This window comes from Rhincodon typus, chromosome 29 (genome assembly GCF_021869965.1).
Source record: "Rhincodon typus isolate 14 chromosome 29, sRhiTyp1.1, whole genome shotgun sequence".
In the NCBI taxonomy this organism is placed as follows: domain Eukaryota; kingdom Metazoa; phylum Chordata; class Chondrichthyes; order Orectolobiformes; family Rhincodontidae; genus Rhincodon; species Rhincodon typus.
Genome location: NC_063360.1, coordinates 13,212,848 through 13,234,410, shown reverse-complemented (window position 1 = coordinate 13,234,410; position 21,563 = coordinate 13,212,848). Strand labels below are relative to the sequence as shown.

Sequence of the window (21,563 nt, the reverse complement as noted above, 5' to 3'; positions counted from 1 at the left end):
CTGCTAACATTGATTTCTGGGTTGAGCTCTCTCTGGATCAGGCCTTGGGTTGACAAAAAATAGTCACAGTCCTTTTAGTTAAATAGTCATTTCTATCACAGAAAGTGGTTGAGGCTAAAACATTGAATGTTTTTAAGGAGGAGTTAGATATAGTTCTTGGGGCTAAAGAGATCAAATGGTCTGGGGAGAAAGCAGGAATTAGGGTACTGATGATCAGCCATCATAACATTGGATGGTGAGCAGGTTACATGGTCTGAATGTCCTACCCCGCTCCTATTTTCTATGTTTCTATGTTACCAGTGGAAATATCCTAGAACGCATGAATGAATATTTTGTTGGTATTTTTCTGGGAAGGCTAATGGGTGGGATTGGTATGTTTCTTGTCAGCTGTACTTTGTTAAACTATAGTCCTGCAGTTTGTGTTATGAATGCAAGGTTATAAGATGATTATGCTTAAATTGTCCCTTTAAAGAGAAAATAGAATACCCTGAAAAGAAGATGTGTTGTGAAATTGTACTGGACTTTATCTGGCAACAACCTGATGTTTGTGATAGGGACAGGAGACCCATATTAAAACTTACGGACTCCACATTATGTTCCATACTCATGCAGAAAGAGAGGCAACTGCCTTGCCTTGTGCTGGTTTGTAGCTCTTTGGCAGCCTGATTCAAGAAAAAGTCCTGAATACGGAGAGAGCAAGAGAGACAGGGCCAGCAGTTGCTGCAGTCTGCAAAGAGAAAAACGGTAGTTAGTTATCAGACAAAATGCTGAGGAAAGCTAGTCCACTGGGTGAAGAGAAGGAACATATAGCAATTTAAGGACATTGGAAGATTTCTGCTGGTGAGGCCAAGAAAAGAAATCACTGGAGTTGATCTTGCAGTTTAAAGTTGATTTGGAACTGTCAGAACGAAGGGAGAGGATCTTCCATCACTGAACATTATGACCTGGCAAATTGGAGAAACACGAACATGTTGAAAGCTGCAGATTATTTCCTGAGAAATTAATTTTGTGGAGAACATGCACATAAGTATGCAAAAGAACAAGTACGTAAGCAGTACATGGTTATAGGTTGCAATAGGACATTAATGAGATTTACCTATTCTGCATTTTAGTTGATATTCATTTTTAGTTGTTTTGGTTACAGTAAAAGTCTTCACTTCTCATCTTGTCGAGCGATTCCTTTAAGTTGATAGTTCAGATTTTTTTAAAAACAGTTGTTAGTCTCTACAGAGGTTGTTACAAATAGGGGTCTCTTGCAGGTTATGTATTCACAGCTGGGGGTGAATACAGTGGAATTTGCCAGAGTTGAGTGCAAAAGATTGCACAGTTTTGCTGTATTTATTGACTAGTCAGTATGATCGTCTCTGTTGCTTATGCACTTCTGGGAGGAATTGAATAATACAAATCTGAATTTGAAGTTCCAAGGAAAGGGAAAATCTTGACTCCAGGGGAAAAAAGGAAATTAGTGAACTTGAACTTAACATTAAGAAAAGCTTGGATCTCACAAATATGTTAACATGAGGAATTAGATCAGATTTAACTCTAGGTTTTGGTTTGGCAAGGAACGTTTCATAGTGCTGACATTCAATGAGTTAAAATATATTTTGTCATTTGAGAAAATTGCTACAAAGTTAGAATGCTGTAGGAAAGTTGGGCAGTCTTATTGCAAAGTGCATTCGTGGGGGTGTTTTAAAGTGTGCTGATCATGTTCAGATATTAAAATCTAGGGACTATGATATTGTGAAAATTAATATTTGCATTGCATGTGAGTTAGTGTCAGAGGTTTACAGGCATGCTAGAATTCCAAGGCAAGGAACAGAATCCGACATTTGTAGAATTTGGTGGAGAAAAGAAAGGCACAGATATTTCCCGTCTCCTGGTCAACATTCACCCCTTATACTGAAAAGTGTTTAAATGCTAAATATTATTTTCTGTTTATGGGACCTTGCCGTACACACACCTGCTGCCACTTTTGCTTACAAATAACAGCCATGACTTGACAGGATAAAAGCAGTACATTGGCCCCTCATTCAAGGTGAAAGATGCAGTATGAGTACACAATCTTTGAGTTGTTTCAGATAGTTAGAACATAGTTAGTATATACTGTATACATTATAGTGTTAAGTAAATTCATTTTATATTTTCTTCAGTATTGTGACGACTTTGGAGCATGGATAAGGTAAATAGACAAGGTCTTTGCCTGGGGTGGGGAGTTCAAAATTAGAGGGCATAGGTTTAAGCTGAGAGGGGAAAGATTTAAAAGGGACCTAAGGAGCAACTTTTTCACGCAGAGGGGTGGTGCGTGTGTGGAATGAGCTGCCAGAGGAAGTGGTGGAGGCTGGTACAATTACAACATTTAAAAGGCATCTGGATGGATACATGAATAGGAAGGGTTTAGAGGGATATGGGCCAAATGGGACTAGATTAATTTATCATATCTGGTCGACATGGACAAATTGGACCAAAGGGTCTGTTTCCATGCTGTACATCTCTATGACTTTGACCTGGAGTAGTACAGCAAGGAAAGTTTTTAAACAAATTACAAAATATCTATAGTGTTATGAAGAACTTTTGCAAAGTACTTTTAAGATTTTTACATTAATTGCTAATTGCAATTTCATTTTGTAGTAAACACGGGTCCCTTGACCTCTAAGCAGTACAAATGGGGAGGAAGTGAAAATCAGTAGCTGTGTGCTGTCAGACAGAAAGGATAGCTGCAGCTGTAGAAAGAATGGAGAAGGCATATTTACAAGGAGTTTTGCATGCATGTAACTGTATGTGTACAGTTAAACAGGACTGGAAGCCAAAGGTAGGGCTTCAGCCAGGATTGTAAATTGGATAACTTTACTGCTGTTGTTTCAGTTTTGCCAGAGCCAACCAGGCAATTTAACAGGATTTATTGAAGAGGTTAGGTAAAGGAGCCTCTCAGGAATCTTTGCCATCAAGGTTGTATGAGAAAAGAAGGTTCTGAAGTAGTGTGCCATTTAGGTGAGAACTGTTTCCGGAGAGTTTGGTTGAATCCAATGCGAGGGCAAAATTGATTGAGTGAGAAGGTGTGATCTCCTAAAAACCAGAAACTGAGTTAGAGAATTTTGGAACTGCACATTGTTTTATATTGTGGGGATTGATGCAGGTGCTTAAAATTTTACAAGGTGTATCTTTCTCAACAATTTCAGTTTTTTTTTCTTTGAAATATCATTTACCTGGTAATTCATGTTTGATTAATGCTGTTAAAGTCACCAAAAAGTGAAATGTTGTTGGTAAGTTCTTCGGTTGGTGGCCATTTAGTATATTCGTTTATTTCGGTTTATGATTCCTTCCACAGCAATTGTAATAAAACACATGTTTTGAAATCTGCATGTGCTTCTTTTTGCATATTAAGCACAGATTTTTGTTTTAAGCGAAATTGCCTGCAGTGCTTCACTTAAGTGTAGTCCCCAGACAGCAAATGATGGATTAGTTCGTTTATGGCTCCGTTGATTGAGGGTTAAATATACATCAGGACTTTTCCCGTTTCTCACTTTTTCTGACCAATGTAATGATCATTTATGGTGTTTGGTAAAGTTTTGTTCAGCATTTGGGTGACTACGAAAGCTAATAATTACAAAATGATGGCAAATATGCATTATTCTGAATATTCCATAATAGTAATATGTTGCAAAGTGCGCAGGTCCCCTTAATTTGCAGAATAAAAATGAAAGGTCTAATGTGCTGTGCATTTTAAGCCCATAGATCAAATATTGTCAGGTTAAATTTTTTGAAGTCTCAATTATTTACATACTATTTGAGTTTACTAAAACAGGATTGTGCTGTCTCATAGTGTCCTCATTCAATGTCTTATTTGTGGAGTTGCTTTTTTAAAATTTGTTCATGGCCATTAATTGCCCATCCTTAATTTGTCTTTGAGAAGGTGGAAATGAGCTGTCTTGAACTGCTACAGTCTGTGTGGAGCAGGTACGCCCACCAGTGCTGTTAGGGAGGAAGTTCCAGGATTTTGACCCAGCAACAGTGAAGGAATGGTCATGCAGTTCTAAGCCAGGATAGGATGTGGTTTGGAGGGGAGCTTGGAGGTGGTGGTGTCCTTATGCTTTTGCTACCTTTGTCCTTTTGGCTGGTAGAGACTGCAGGTTTGGAAACTGCTGTCTATGGAGCTTTGCTGAACTGTTGTAATGCATCACCTACATATTATGCCCATTGCTTCCACTGTGTATCTTTGGTGAAGGGAATGCAAATTGAAGGTATTAGTGGGGTGCCAGTCAAGCAGGCTGTCTCACCCTGAATTATGTTGAATGTTGTTGGCGCTGCATTCATCCAGGCAATTTGAGAATATTCCAGTGCATTCTTGACTGTTTCTTTGCCTTTGGACCTCATGGGCAAACTTTCACGAGTCACAGGTGGTGTATCCATCACAGAATTCCCAGCCTTTTGCAAGCCTTGGAAGCCACAGTATTTTATATGATTAGTTCATTTCAGTTTCTAGTCAGTGCTATCCCCCCAAGATGTTGATAGTGGGAGATTCAATAATGGTAGTGCCATTGAATGTCAATGGGCAATGGTTGGATTCGCTTCACTTTGATTAGGTTATTGCCTGGCATGTGTGTGAAAGTTGCTTGCTACTTATCAGGCTAGACCTAAATGTTGTCCAAGTCATGCTGCATTCAGACGCTTGAGTGCTTCCGTGAAACTTTAATAAATTTAACCTGACAATATTTGATCTATGGGCTTAAAAACATGAATCCACCTAAATGGTGGATACTGTGGACAATTGAGTTTTGAGTGAATTGCTGGCTTGGATTTCCTTTCCTACTGTTTTCCCTCTCTCTTTGGTATGCATTTGCTTCCAAAGAAAGCTGTTTCATTTTTTGAATTTGGTTGCACTAGCAACAGCAATCCTAGTTGAGCCTCTCTGAGGATTTAAGTTGATATCAAACCTTCAGAGATCTTGTAGTGCTTTCTTTGGTCACCATTAGAGTGCACACCAGTGTCGAGCTCTGCAAAGAAGACTTTGGGCATTTTGGCTACATAAATAGCTCAACCTGGTTGTGACTGACTATATGTTGTGCATGCTTAGCATGCCGGCTGGTTGAACGCTTCCCTGGTATTTTTTTCCTGCCATGTCGTCTTCAAAGATTCTGAAGGCAGTTAAGTGAATGTAGTTGACTTCTTGACGTGACTCTGCTATACAAGGCTTTTATGTGTAGAATAGAATGAGCAAGACTTTTGCTGTACAGACTTCTGGTTTGATAGGCAGGTTACAACTCTTCCTTTCCAAATTGATGTTCAAAGTCTGCTGAAGGCTACATGTCATTGCCAATACGGGCAGTTGAGTGTATGCTGCTGAGAGAAATGAACTCGCCCACTGCTTAAATGTTTGGTGGTGAATGGAAACCTTGGATCTAAGAGGGGCTTTTCTGGCAGTCTGTTAATTTGGTTTGCTTTTTGATGACTGCAAAGCTCATGTTGTTTCTCTAGTGCATGCAACAAATCCATGCTACATTGCATTTCCAGCTCTGAAACATGAACCAGTGCACAGTCATTGGCAAACATGAAATGTTTGGCACCGTCCTTGGAAACTTTGATCTTTGTCTGGAGTTGTCTCCAAGTAAGCAATACTGGTTCTTAACAATATCTGGTTTTGATGCTAGTATTGCTAACTTGGAAGGCATTGGAGAGAACACGAAGAAGAGGATGTATGCTAGTATTATATAGTTATATTTAACTCCTTTAGCAATTAGAAGTGGATCTGAAGATTCACTGTCATCTAGGACACGGATGGCATGCTGTCATTAAACTGCTGGACAATTGTGATGAATTTCCAAGGTTAGCCAAAATTTTGCATTATCTTCCAAAGGCTTTCATGGCTAATTCTGTCAAATGCCTTGGATACGCAACAAACATGGTTTAGAGGTCTGTATTCTGTTTTTCATATTTTTCCTGGAGCTGTCTAACTGCAAACATCATTTCAGTCCTTTTTATCTTGACCATTTTTTTGAAAATGCACTGATGTTCTGAAGGAGGTGCTGCTATTGATGTTGTGTTAACTAGCTCCGAAGGATTCCTGTGAAGATTCTGTCAGCAATGGAGAGGAGTGGAATTCCTGTAATGACTGTTGCAAATTTTGAGAGTTATTTCTGCCTATACAGTTGGAGTATGGAGGCATTTTTTTATTTGTACAGAATGGTTCTTTGTTCTCAAGTGAACTGAGTTCAGTGATTATTGCATTGACTTCTAATTTTGTAGACCTCCACTGGGATAGAAGCTGCTTCTGGAGCTTTGGGAGTAGGCAGAAGTGTGGTTGCATTCATCACTTAAAACAATTGGAAATTCCTTAAGGGAGCACTTGATGGTAGCCTGTTTATTGTGTCTTCATAGTTTGAAGATGACCAGTTTGAGGATGTAATTAAGTGTTAAGTTCACCATTCTATTATTTGGACTTTTTCCTGTGAGAAATTTCTACCTCTCAGCACTGAAGATTGATGAGCAGTAGACTGGTGTCAGTAGACAGATTTCAGAGCATCATAGAATTTCTTCCAATCTTTTGGGTCTGCAATGACTGAAGTTGGTCGGCTTTCTGATTCAACCAGGTATTTTGCATCTCTGAGCTTGTTTTGGACAGTCCTGAAGATATAGGCATTGTGTTTTGATACGGGTGACCTGTGGTAGAGTCATAGTCATAGAGTCATGAAGCACAGAGAAAGATCCTACGGTCCAACTAGTCCATGCCAAACATAATCCCAGACTAAACTAGTCCGACCTGCCTGCTCCTGTCCCATATGCCTCTAAACCTTTCCTATTCATATAATTATCCAAATGTCTTTTAATCTTAATTGTACCCATATCCACCACTTCATCAGGAAGTTCATTCCGCTTGTAAACTACCCTCTGTGTAAAAAAATTTACCCCTCATGTCTTTTTTAATTCTCTCTCCTCTCACCTTTAAAAATATGTCCCCTAGTCTTGAAATTCCCCATCCAATGGAGAAGACAGCCACCATTAACCCTATCTATAATCCTTATTATTTTATAAACTGCGATAAGGCTGCCCATTGAGAGACAGTACTTCTACCAATCAATGATTAAATAGGCAGTGAAGAACAGAACTGGAGACAAAACTGGTCTTTATTCATTTGCAGAAGGTGTTATTTGCAGGGACATGTGTAAGTGCTACTTAACAATGCCTTTTTAAACCTGTTGATGGTCCAATTAATACCTGAATACAACTAAACACTCAATTGATATCTGAATAATACTTTGTACTGCACTGAAAGTACTCATCTAGATTTTGCACAGAAATTCTGAAGTGGAACAGTAATATATTTTGACCCAGGCCCAACTTCTAACATTTCATCTCTTGCATTGATTTTTCCATGGTGAATTGTTAACATGACTTTTTGTTTCCCAGCAGACCGCCAAGAATCAGCATTGAACCTTACAACAAATGGCATGAGCAGTATCAGTATGTCAGTGGAGATCAATGGGGTTGTTTACACAGGTGAATCTGAAGTTTCATGTTGAACAAATGGGATACTTCAAGTATAATTTGTTAAATAGACTAGAGAAAACATCTTTTTGATCTGCCATTCTGTAATGAAAAGTTGGATTCCCTTTCTATTTCATGTGCAATCCTAAGATTTATTACATTTCAGAGTATTCCAATATGAACTCCAAATTATGATTACATAGAATGCACAAAACAAAGAAGCCATTCAACCCAATCTGTCCATGCTGGTGTTCATGTTTACTTGAACTCCTTCCATCCAATCATTGATTTGATTTTATCTGAAATGCTTGTACCTTCCCCGCTCTAAATACATTTATATTATTTCCATCAGCTACTCCCTTTGGCAACAAGTTCCACATTCTTATCATTCTCAGTGAAGAAGTTTCTTCTGCATTCCCTATTGGAATTTTGGTGACCATCTTGTATAGATAGTCTCTAGTTATGCTGTTCCCCACAAAAGGAAATATTCTCTCTCTCCAACCTACCTTTCATAATTTTGAACACCTTTTATTAGCCCTTTTTCAAGAGAAGAGACCCAGCCTGTCAGTCCTTTTCTGATATGCATCCTTTTAAATCTTCTCCTTGCTGTCTTCAGTGCTACCATATCTTTTTTAGAATCTGGTGACAAAAACTGCATATGTTCTGTAACCAAGGTACATTTTGGATTTAATATTGCTTCATTACTTCCAAATTCTATCCCTCTGAACATGAAGCTTATTGCTTTTTCTTAATGATCTTTCTAACCTGTGGCACATTTTTTAGTGATTAGTGCATTTGAATTCCAGATCACAACGTTTCTCTACTCTCTACTAGACTTACACCTTTTCCAGGAATAAGCTATTCCCTGTTCAAAATGTACAATCTCACATTTATCTGTGGTGGATTTCAAAAGCCAATTATTCACTTGTTCTACAAGTTTAATAAAGTGCTCCTGTAGTTTGTTCAGGTCCTCGGTATTCAACATCTTCTACCTCCCATTTGCAACCCCCCACCCCCTCCCCATCTGAATTTGGTGTCATTCACAAATTTAGAAATTGCATTTTTGATTCCAAGGATCAAATTATTAATGTAAATCAAGAACAACAGCAGGCCAAGCACTGATCCTGGTGAAATACTACATTCCACCCTGCACTTGAAATAATAACCCTGTATTCCTACACTCTGCTTTCTAATTTGAAGCCAACTAACAAACAGTTTTTGCCATATGTCCTCTGACCTCATTTGTCTATTCTTATTGGTCTGTTCTGAGGCACCTTATTGAAGACCTTCTGAAAATCTGTATTATCTCTCTGGTATAACTATTGTCTGTTCTCTCTGTTACATCCTCAAAAAACTCAAGAAGGTTGGCCAAGCAAGATTTTCCCCTTTGACATCCACCCTGATTATTGCTGTTACTTCTCATTTGTAGATGCAATTCTATTCTCACCTTCAGTATGAACTCCACTATTCTTCCCACAACTGATGTTAAAATGGCTGGCATACAACTTCCTCCAATGTGTTCTGCCCTCTGAACCCCCCCAGAAAAAAAACAAATTGGAATTATGCTAGCTATCTGCCAGTCCTTTAACACCTAGTCTTTTCTAGCAAATAGTTAAATATGAGTCATAATTCCTTTGCTATCTCTTCCCTGAATTCTTCTAAAATACATGGATGCCATCTACTGAACCAAGGGACCTTGTCGAATTTGATTTTTTAAAATTTGTTCAATAGATCTTCCTTCTATTATTTTAAGTGCACTTATCTCATCTCATTACTATTGACTTGTCTTTCTTTCAATTTCTTGTCTACTTGTTCTGTCTCCGTGGTATTTATCAAAGCGTTTCTTTTTAATATTCTGCAGACTCTCTCATCCTTTCCTGCAGTATTATCTCGTCTGTCTCTTTAATGGTCCTGTTCCCATTCAAGCTTCTTTATTGATGTACACGTAAACATTTTACTATTTTGTTTATGTTCCTTAGTAATTTGATATTGTAGTTTCTCAATCAATTTATATGTTGTTTACTTCTCTGCTATGCTCTGTTACCTGCCATTCTCTGCTGTTTGTATGCCTCTCACTTGTGGCCTTATATCTTTAATCAACCATGCCTTCTCACACGATTGTTTAAACGTTGTCTTGCTTTCACTTCCCATTTCTGTTCTGGTTCATCCCATTACTAGACCAAAGAGCAAATCTTCCCTTGTTGAATTTTATTACAGACTGATTTAGAAAGAAGTTTTGCACATTGTAACAAATCACCCATGCCGCTCTTCATCATCTAGTTAATATTGAAGTACTCGTAGTTGAATTCCCTTTATTATTCCATTTTTTAAATTCCATTCCCTAAATCTCCTTTTAGTTTTTGATTACCTTGAATCAAAGTATCTTCTCGAACAATGAAGGGTAAAAATCAAGCCAGCCAATATTCTGGCCATATCCTGACTTGAGGGCAGAATTTTAGGGCCATAGTACTGTTGTCCTCTGTGTCATTGTAGCATGTGTAATTTTCACAATTGTCAACTGTTGAAGGAATTCCTAAATTTTTACTGCTATGTGTTCTTGTATTTGGAAGAATTTTCTATCTTGCCTTCAGCAACATTTCATTCAATTTAGCACATGAATTCATATTAACTGAAACATAAAATGCTTTTCATCTACCTAAAACTATGATTTTGCTCTTTGCATCATGAAGGCTGTACATTGCATTCATAGCACAGCATGTGACCTGAGGTGGTCTTAGACTCTGCATTAAGCATGTTTCATTCTGTTAACTTTATCACACCCCCTTAGCCATTTTATTCTGTTCCTTTTTATTCTCTTGCACTTATCTAGCTTTCCCTAAATCCATTCATAACATTCATCTCAACCACTTCATATGGTAGCAAGTGTCACAGTCTCAACACCAAGCAAAGTTTCTTCAGAATTCCCAGTTGGATTTATGTTGCTATCCTGTATTTATAGACACCTTCACAAAATGTTTCTACATTTTCTCCACCAAATCTCTTTGTAATATTAAAGACCTCCTATCAGGTCACCTCTTCATCATCTCTTTTAAAGTGCACCAAACGTTTTGGACTTCATGAATTCTGGTATCATTTGTACATTTTCGGGTATTACTATTCCCATTTTGTAAGACCAGAACTATCCACTTAAGTACAGTCTAACCATGGCTTTATATAAGTTTAATGTACATTTTATAATTTTGTCTGTTTGTCTAGTTTTCACATCATATACCTTTTTAAAATCTGCATTGCTACTCTTAGTATATCTGTACCTAGGAGCCTTTTGTATTTCTACTCTTGAAGGCTAATTTTCTAAGTACCAGGTGGCCTCCTTATTCCTAGTAAGAAAATCCACCACTTGATATCTGTCTATATTGAGATTAATTTGCTGTTTATATGTCAATTCTGTGAGATTGTTAAGCAGTTGTCTTTATTATGTCATCAACTCCTTCCCCCGGTGTAATGCCATACATAAATTTTGAAATTGTGTTCCTGATTCCAGAGTCCAAATCATTTATTTCAATAATGGTGGTCATAGCAACAATCCCCAGCAAACATTACTTCACAATTTTCACCAGTCTGTGAAACTACTTTTACTCCTACTGTTTGTTTTGCAATCGGTGTGTTACTTGTCCCTGACTCCACATAGTTGCTGACTGCGATGAAGAATGCCTTATGAAAGCTTTTTGAATGTTAATTTATACCACATCCTCCTGTACTCTTTTTCAGTTATTAAAAATTTGTTTTATAATTCCCATGTACATTAAATACTTGTCATTCAAAGGTTTTCTTTAATTTTCCAAACCTTTTGTTTTAAGCAAAGTATCCTATAAAGTGTATCAGTGGTTACAGCAATGTTTCTCATGATATTGGAATTTCTCCCATTTCCTGATCTTGTTGCATGAAAACTTGTCTGATTACAACTACTTACATGCTTCAATGCTGCTTCTGTGTTTGAGAGTGTGTGTGTATAGTTGGTTTGGTAATGATTGATATATTTACTTAACTAAATATTAATTGTAATTGAGTTGTACATTTAATGACTATTTCCAATATTTTAAAATGGCATTCTAAATTAAACATATTAAAGGATATTTTGTTTTAAATAGGTGTTCTGTTTGGTCAAGGACCTGGTATATCTGGTGCATCGAGCACCAAAGGAAATAACAGCAAGAATAACAATTCTCAGGGTACACCTAGCCTGCCTGTACCTCGCACACCTACCTCCTCATCATCACATACTTCAAACAACTCTTCACCATGAGGCTGCAGCTGTAATAAAGCCAACTTCAGCATAGTGCATCACCGCCAACACTTTAAAAGGAGTTCTCAGGCTTTTAACTCTCAAGGAAAGTAACTTTTGATGACCAGAGGTTTCAGTTGAATGGCCAAAATGGCCAACAGTTAAGCATAATCCATATTCTGCTTATAAACTTTCTTGGGTCACTGAATGAGAACCAGGAGCAGCTTAAAAACTACTAATACCTCATAAATCTACTTATTCTTTAATCAAGATTTATCATTGGTTACATTTTTCTTTTCAGCCAAATTCAGCATTTAAAGACTATATATGTATTTCCATGATGTGCTATTTTAATTGAGATTTATAAGTGAATATTGATATTTTTTGAAGGAAAAGAAAATTTGAACTACATCTATGATATTGCTTCTTACATTTTGGTATGTTCAGTTACTGCCGAACAAGAAAGGGATAAGCTGTTTCAATGCTTATCCATTTATATTGATCATTCTTATACATGTAGCAATACACAGACTTTTACAGCTGTTCAGATATTTATTATATACAGTACTTTTTAATATATTTTAGTTAATTTCACAACACAAGACTCTAATACAGTGGAGCTATCATGAGATCATTTTTCTGGCAAATATAATTGGATCTTAAAGGAGCATTCCATTCTAATGAAAATCTGGACCATTGTACATAGCTATTTGGGGCAGGGGTTTGGGAAATAGTGAATTTTAAATGCTGCTCTTCAATAGTTTCCTTTAGTTCTAATGTCATACGTTGCACAAAAATTCAAAGAGCTCACATTTCTCTCTCATTTGCATTACTTTGAGTATCACTTCAGCAGTGCTGAGATGACAAATTCTACCCATTTAAATTTCCTTGAAATGACAAAAGAATTGATCTGACATTTTTAGCTGTCATTTTTGGCTTGGCATTCTGCAATATTAGTGTGTTCATTTTTAAAATTGGATTTTGATGAGGCAGGATAGAATTTTGCTTGCTGATCTCCCTACGTTTTGCCATGACAGTGAAGGGAAAATAATTTACTATCTGCCACTGAATACATTTGATTTTTTTAAAACATAAATGTGATGGCTGTTTTTAAAATGTCTTACAGCATTTTAAATAAGATATGGTTATAACTTTGGTGTGAAACATACCTTAGTTAAAGCATTAGATGACAATAGACATTATAATATTAGAAGTATATGATATCTATTGTCACAGGGGCTTTTTGCAGACATTGATTAATAGTTGGATCTAAAGTGTTCATGAATAGTTTTTGATTTGCAGGGAAATGATCTTGATTGAGCTCCACTGCATTCACTATAGTATTTAATGTGACATTTGAAGTAAAACATTTTATACAGAATCAGCTTTGTGTTCATACTGTGAAAAATACACCTTTTTAGAGTGTAAACTGATGCATCACCGTTGAAACAGGTATTTTGGGAAAAACTATTATGCTTGAAGTTATATAGATCTACATCTATATCCATCTTTCATAGGACTGTAAGGTTGCTGTTACAATGAGAGTGAAAACCTACCTAATGGAAGTATATTCTTTGAGAGGATGCAGTTAACAACTTCACCTTTGAATTTGTAGATTTTCAGTTAAGTGCTGTTACTCCACTCCCTCAAAGAAATTGTTCAATGAACAGCAAGGTTTCCTTTTTTCCTCAATTTACAATTACATTATTGTTTATCAGTAGCCAAATGTGATGGTGTACTGCCTTCATCATGTCTTTAGTGTGGTAGAGATAATATGTTGAAATTAATTTTGTAACATCACATTGAAATTAATGAAAAACAAATATTGCTGGAGACAATATGTTTACTTTTAGCAAATGTTGTTGGATTTTATTGGCCATACTCAGTGAGTGGAGTGATTTGGGTAAAGTCAAAATTATAATTATTTGAAAACTGGCATCAACTTCTTGAGAACCATTTCCTGTTGAAACAAATAGAAAATTAAATAATTAGTTTCAACATTCTGCTTTGAAGATAGCATTCTCTGTTAAATTGTGCTTTATTACTCATAGTTTCCCACAGTTTATGGAGGTAGTATTCCATTTCCTTGTCCTACCTCTGATTATTAGAATTCAAAATATAACTTGCTTTTCTAAAATGCAGTACAAAAAGGTCTTTTTGGTGATGGTTATTTTGTGCCAACACTTCAAATAATTTGGTTTAAATGAATTTAAGGGTTTGATAAAAAGTAAATGGCTTTAGAATAACTGGCTGTTTTAAGGTTCCTGCATAATGTCAAAATACTTAGACAAATGGTATCATCTGTGGCATTTAAGGTACCAGTAAAATTAATTCTACACGTGGAGTATGCATTTTAATTTTTCTTCTTTGTCTATTTTCTCCCTATCCTCCCTCCTTCCAAAGGCCTTCTCCCTTGTTCAGTATGGTTTAATAGGCAACCATTGCCTGAGGCACCAATACATAGGCTGTATTGGCAGGCTGTTGTATTGCAATAAGCATCATAGTGAAACCTGATTCAATCCAATCCGTAGACTTCTACCTTTCAGGAATTACTGGTTAACGGTCAGTAATGTAAGTGCTGGTCAACCCCAACCTAGAATGCCAAAGGCTGTTGTAATTGAGGAGTTGTGACTGTACTATTTTTGGGCTTTTATTTTCTTTTTTTAAAAGAAAGCTGATATGTCTTGAGTCGTCTGTTTACAAGACCTTGACCTGCTTTGTAAAGAAAGAACTTGCATTTATATTGCAGTTTCATATCCTCAGGTTGCCCCAGAGCACTTTATTGTCAATAATTTTTCTTGAAATATATTTACAGTTGTACAGTCAAATGCAACAGCTAACTTACACAAGATCTTGCAAACCGGGAAAACAAAATGGATGTGGACATCACTGACAAAGCAAGTATTTATTTCCCAGGCCTAATTATCTTTGCATATTAATGGTGGTAGTCCACCTTCTTGTCTAAAATGAAATGACTTGGTGGGCATTTAAGAGTAACCATATTGTTGTGGGTCTGGAGTTGCAGATAGACCACACAGTAGAAGAGCAGATTCCCTTTGCTAAAAGACATATTGTACCAGATAGATTTTTACAACAATACAGTTGCTTCCCCCCCACCCCCAATTTGTTTCATCACTTATTGTAAATTTCATATGCCATCAGATCATTAGTTCTGGCCTTTGGATTTTTGTCCATTTAATGGTACCGCTTTGCTACTGTATTATGATGAATTGCTCGGTTGTGGTTCTTGAAGAAAGAATGTTGGCTGGTACACTGAGAGAAAGCCTTACTGTTGAAATAGTGTTATAGAATTTTTAATTAGGCAAAGTAGCCAGGATCTTCATTTAATAACACACCAATAAACAGCACTTCCAACGCTGCAGCATCTCTTTAGTACTGCACAGAAATGTCAGTTAAATTATTTGCTCAATTCCTAAAATAGGATTTGATCCAGATTCTTCTCATCATTTAACAATTCAGTATTTCAGTCAATAGGCCAAGAGGCACTGGGGGAGCAGGAAGGCTGACGTTTCGGGCCTCGACCTTTCTTCAGAAATGGGGGAGGGGAAGGGGGATCTGAAATAAATAGGGAGAGAGGGGGAGGCGGATAGAAGATGGATAGAGGAGAAGATAGGTGGAGAGGAGACAGACCGGTCAAAGAGGCGGGGATGGAGCCAGTAAAGGTGAGTGTAGGTGGGGAGGTAGGGAGGAGATAGGTCAGTCCAGGGAGGACGGACAGGTCAAGGGGGCGGGATGAGGTTGGTAGATAGGAGATGGGGGTGGGGCTTGAGGTGGGAGGAGGGGATAGGTGGGAGGAAGGACAGGTTCTAGGAAGGTCTAGGCCCGAAATGTCAGCCTTCCTGCTCCTCTGACGCTGCTTGGCCTGCTGTGTTCATCCAGCTCTACACCTTGTTATCTCAGATTCTCCAGCATCTGCAGTTCCTACTATCTCTAAAAGTATTTCAGTCAATATTTGTTTGCTTCCAGGTACCAATTTTGTAGCTAGATAATGTCAGATGTTTGTGAAAACAAGCGATACTGAACATTGGGTGCAGTGGCATTGCTTAAATTGTGTGTTCTTTAGGGTAGTTGTAAAATTTTCCATTATCATAAATGTTTCCAGTATTCTCTATGAAAACACAGAACAGGTCATAATATGCAACAAAAATGTTAGAATAGTTCATTTTCTTTAATATTTTCTCCAGATTTTCATAATTAAAGTAATAATGCAGTTAAATCTATTGATGCTGTTGATTCTGAGATGTAAAGATATGTTTTTACATAAATATTGTCTTTTAACTGTGGCACTAAAACTATTTACAGAAAACTACCTCGTTATGCTTCTGAGATGATTAGATTCTATTTGGAAGTAAAAAGAATTCATTGAATGCATTGATACCAGGACCTGCCTGTCCTTGGGATCTTGACCTTTTTACATTGTAACAAATAAGCCGGAAATAATCTCTTAAATATGCAATTTCCTGTCCCTCCTAATAAAGCTTTGCTACTCTTAGCTTTCATTACTGTGATAAAATGATAATTTATGTTCAGAGATAATAGCACAAGGAGGTTATATTGGCTTTTAAAAAAAATCGATAAGTTGTTGTAGTTGACCCAGTGACCTAAGCCTTTTGGGGGATGTGATGGAAACTCAATTGTTGCTGGCAAATGTAGTTCTTGCTTCTGTATGGTGACAAGCTGTGCCAGATTGATTTCTTTTTGTAATCTAGTGCTTGTTCAGCACATCAGAAATAGTGATAAATTAGTAGACTGAATTGTATCTCGATCTTTGCCTAGTTGTATTTGCAGTTAGCTGCACTTTTGACATTTTAGACCTAATTCTGCTATCAGGTGTAATAAATTACATAATAGCATAATTTGTACCTCTGTCTTCACCTTTGGTACGTTTAGAGAACTGTAGCTCTGACATTTTTAGACATGATTCTGCTGTTGGGTTTAATAGGTTTAGTTCAATTATTCTAGTGAACAGAGCTTAATTTGATAACTGTCCAATTTCTAGTTTGGTGGCCAATTTTTAATGTTTGTCTCAACCTTTTGCTTAATAAGGCAATCTTTCTGTTGTCTTTGTTGGATTATGTTTACTTTTTCCAGCATTTTAACTTACCCAGAAAAAAAGACTTCATCTGCATATCTTGAAGGTTTGTTGTGGTTCCTGTATGCTAATAGTATGATAAATACAATAGAAAATTTTCTGATTGCTATATCTAATGAAATTTCTTTCTTTCGATTTTGCTAGAAATACTTATTTAGAGGAAACATTACTCGCGTTTATAATGTTAACAGTAAATAGTGGAAATTTAGACTGTCGGTAACTAGCTGCTGTATGACTGAAAAGTGAAATACACAACTGACTCCGTGCCTTACATAAAAGATACCTCTTCCCTTTCTATAGGTATACTACCAATTAATTGTTGAGAAACATCAGGAGGCTTCAGATTTTTGATTTGATGCTGTTACAAATTATAGGTTCAAACGTAGCCTCAAGTTCATTTTAAAAGCTAACAGCTATGAATTTTGAGCCCAAGAACAATTGCTGCTACTTTAAGAGCTTTAAACATGACAGTGAATTAAATAGTGAGCTGTATTGTGATAAATGTTTCTATTATTCAAGTAATGGAAAAGAAGTCTCAAAGGTGAGATTTAGGTAAATTGAGCTTGATAGCAATGGAAGCTCAATTAAATTTGATTAATAAAGTATTGACTTCTGAATAATAGACCTTCCCAAAATGAAGTTAGATTTCAAGTTGTCCCTTTTTAGTGAAAATGTGGTTACTGCAAATGGTTACAACTATTTTAATAACAACCAGTTATAAGCACTTTCATTTATACTCTTCTTTTCCTTTGATATTTCACTATGTCCCAATGTGCCCTGCCCTGCATGTTCTTGGGACAGAATTTATATTCTGTTTTAAGCATTCAAGAATTTAGTATGATATTAGAACTATGTTCTGATGTTCTACTGCAACTCTATGAAAAAAGTATGCATCATGTCATTGACACCAGAAGTTTAGTTCTGGCAGGGTGCCATTTGGGGAACAATTTTTTTCTTGCTGACCCTGGACTTGGGATCAGAGAAATTCATAAAATAATACTAACAAAATAGGAGGAAGGAAAATTGTTTTTTGAAATTATTAGTATATATAGTTTTGTGAGTAAACTAAAGGAAATTGCAAATTGTTGTACCACATAAATTACTTTCAAGTATGACCCAGTTATCAAAATAAATCTTTGATTTTAGAAATGGAAGTATTGCTTGTATGTAAAGACTTAGCTTTTTTGAGCTACCTCATTAAAAATCTTCATTATGCAAATCTAGGCATCAAGAAACTTGGTCAGTTTAGTTGACTAATGTAAATGATATTGCAGAGCAATTCAGACCAGAATGGTTTCAGTTACCAGTACCTTAATTTTTTTTTAAACTGTTGTTAGAAATGCCATTTGAGGGATTAGTCTGGTTTTTAAACCACCCAGTTATTGCACTGGACCAAGAAGACTAATAGATCCGTGTTCGTATTAAGTTGCCTGGTCTCAATTGGCACAGGGAGGGGATGCAACAATTCCATGAGCATGGGGTAGGTAGAAAAAACAGCAACAAAAATTAATGCTTAATATATGTATTTTTGTTAGTTAAAGATATGATTGAGATGCTGAAGAGTTGCCAGTGCATGTGGAACCATATCCCATCAAAAAAATTGGGAGGAATGAAAGTGATTTGTTAGTTGGTGCATTTATTTCTCCTCTTTACATTTTAAAATGTGTAGTTACTTGCTTTAGTGTTAACCAGTGTGCAGCTCTAAACCCTGTAATTTGAGAGCTGTATTCACCAATCATAAGCTACTGCTTATTGGAATATACCAAGGCATAAAATTGCTTGTGTCAGATGGAACAAGCATTGACCATTTTGGTAAACCAATGTACATTAGAGATTGACTGACTCCTTTCCACATTTTAATTTGAACAGACCACTTCAGAATAATTGCTCCAAGTTTAAAATAATACAAGTGATTGATTTCAGACTTCGCCAAGCACTGTTTTAACTTACTCTTTTTAGGGTATCACAGACAGCACAGGAATTATAATTAATTAAATATAGTTGCATAACACATTTGAAATGTCTTACTAAACATACTTTTTTATTGGAAGTATTTTGCTTTTATTTAAAAGTCCTTTCCTGCTTTCAAAATATGAACCATTTATTAGTTTTTAATTGATTTCTAAATTTCCCTTTATGTTTGATAAATTTGGGCAAAACCAATAACCTTAGCAAATATCAAAATTGTATTGCAAGTAATCTACATTTTAAAAAAATCTGCTCAGAGTTTAGGTGCATAATTGTCTTGTTAATGGTTTTATAAAACAGTAATTTGCACCAGTAGTTAGTAATCTCTACTCCCCAAAGTCAGCACAAGATTAGCTTATTTATTTGTGTCTTTTTACTTAAGTGAACATAACACCCAATACATTGAGATCCTGAATCCTGCACACTTTTGACTTCTGCATCAATGGAAATTGTTGAACAGAGACTGATAGAGGTTAAAGCATCAAAGTTCCTTTTACAATTTGTACATTATATCCGGTCAAATTAAGCTGTTTTAAAATGGGCATAATTTTTCAAGAGAAAATGACAAGGTAATTTTATAATCCATATTTTTTGAATGGAATCATGACTTTCAGCCTTACAGATTTAAGGTTACACTTGATATTGTGCAGTAATGGGTGAATTAAATATTATTTACTTGCAGATCACTGCAGTATTAAAGGGGGTTATTCTGGTCATGGTATCTGTTTAAAGGAACATTTAACTTCCAGCCTTTTATGAATACTTGGTAGTAAAGCTATGCTCTGACTGTAACATTTGTTTCCTTAAAATTTCCAAGCCGCAAAATACCAATGCGCTATGGGTCAAAAATTCATTTTTGAATCTGTAGTCAATTTGTTTATATCAGTAAATTTGGTACCTTCACCCTGAAATGCAATACTAATGTAACGACATAAAGCAATTACCAATGAACAAATACACTGTCATTTAGGTAAGTTATAGCCTGATTTATATTGGCAATACAACGAGTTACTTTGCAAATGGAAAAAGACCTCTTAAAGCTCAACTCAATGGGCCAGGCACCCTAACTTGGATTTTTCTTGCTTTTATTTATAATACTATATTGAATGTTATTATAAGCCTCTGAATATACATGAATTCTAACTTATTTCTGTATGAAATCTATTTTTAATATTGAATGCTGCTTAATATACCTCACCGAAAATACGATTTTACCAAACAGTTGCAGTTATTTTCTGTTAAATAACCATTATGTTAAATCATCTTTGCTTTTCACTTATTGTGCTTATAATGATGGTTCTTAAAGGCTTAAAATATTGGCAGTGAATTGTTGAAAGCTGTTACAGGATTTTAGCGAAGGTATTTAAGGGATAGCAGAGGCAGCACCACTTCAGTTTCAGTTGGCATTAGAAAGTGCTAAAGACAAGAATTAGATGTAGAAGATTTAAAGTGCAAAACTGGAGTTACATTCATTGCATTAGGCTTATGGCTTAATCATTTAGATGTAAAATTAGTTTAGCCAACTGATTTGTGATGATTAGTGTCCGGTCTTAGGTGGACTTGAACATATTTGTAAAAGCCAAGTTTAACTATTCTAAGAATTTTTAAAAAATTTTAAATCCATTAGCAATGATTACTACCCACTAATGAGAACAATAAAGATTTTTAAAAAAACTGTGTACTATCATTCTGAAATAAACCGTAAAAAGCTAGAAATACGAAGGTCCATCAAAGACCAGCTAATATGTTCGCTATATGCTTTCAATCGGGGTGGCGTCAGAGAAGGGACTTAATGTGGAAACTTAAGGTGGAATTCTTTGGTTCCAGAGGAGTTGAAGTAGGAAGTCGAAAGCACATTTTGTTAAGTTAGGAAGATGCATAAATTTCCCAACATTTTCCTGCTTCCAACTGAATTAAGTGCTGGGTGGGAAACTCCATGGCTGACCTTCCTATCTTGCTACTAATTGAGATGCTTGTAGCCAATTGAGGACCACTTAACAGCCTCAGCCTGACACTGCTGGGATTCAACCAGCAACACACAGCCTTGCCTATAAGCATCCTTCCCAGAGAGTAAAGTGCAACCTGCTTGTTGTTGTCACTGTTGGGACGTTGTGTGGGGTGGGCTTGGTTAAAAGCTCACAATGCCTGATTGAGAGCAGGGAATTCCTACAGTCCTCTCCCCATGTCACCCCCCCTACAAATCACCTTTCTTTGGCCTGGGTTGTTGATCTTTAGGCTGCATTCTGAACAGCAGCCATGTCTTTCCCTGTGGTGTGCAGAGTGATTGGGTTGCCGGCAAGTCCTTCAGTAAAAACTTCTACCCCCTTAGAACCTTATTCCGAATGAAAACCCACTGTTGTACTCTCAACTGCCTGATAAGCAGAAGAGAAGGTGGGCCTTACGTTTGAGAGAGGGTATTGCTTCTTTAGCCAACATGTGGGACTTCTGCCAATCTACCTTGCGTGTGTGTACAGATTGTGTATTGCCAGTTTTTTCTCAAATTTCCTCTCTTTATCCATTTCTATGGGTAGGATATGTATAAACTTCAGATGTATTGTCAGGGTTGTGTATAATAAGTTGACACAAGTCCACATATAATTTTATATTCTACTTTAAACAACAAATTAATAAATGCCCAGAAATAGTAAGAACTGCAGATGCTGGAGTCTGAGATAAAAGTGTGGAGCTGGAGAAACACAGCAGGCCAGGCAGCATCAGAGGAGCAGGAAAGTTGACGTTTCGGTTTGGGACCCTTCTTCA

General features: G+C 36.5%; 1 protein-coding gene and 1 long non-coding RNA gene across 3 annotated transcripts in view; one reads left to right on the top strand and one right to left on the bottom strand.

The window, feature by feature from the left end:
- The window catches only part of arid3a (AT rich interactive domain 3A (BRIGHT-like)), a 66,189-nt gene extending 52,519 nt beyond the window's left edge, over positions 1-13,670 (top strand). The window contains exons 6-7 of one of the 2 annotated variants that reach the window (XM_020533992.2): positions 7,405-7,491; positions 11,589-13,670. In XM_020533992.2, the coding sequence (XP_020389581.1) occupies positions 7,405-7,491; positions 11,589-11,743 (242 nt within the window). In that variant the 3' untranslated portion in view covers positions 11,744-13,670. Of the gene's footprint in view, positions 1-7,401; positions 7,492-11,588 lie in introns of both variants that reach the window. The other variant, XM_020533987.2, reaches the window with a different exon arrangement.
- Positions 13,583-21,563, bottom strand: part of LOC125486468 — a 31,210-nt gene continuing 23,229 nt past the window's right edge. Inside the window, exon 3 of the long non-coding RNA XR_007265126.1 lies at positions 13,583-13,682. This is a non-coding gene — a long non-coding RNA (uncharacterized LOC125486468). The remainder of the gene's footprint in view (positions 13,683-21,563) is intronic.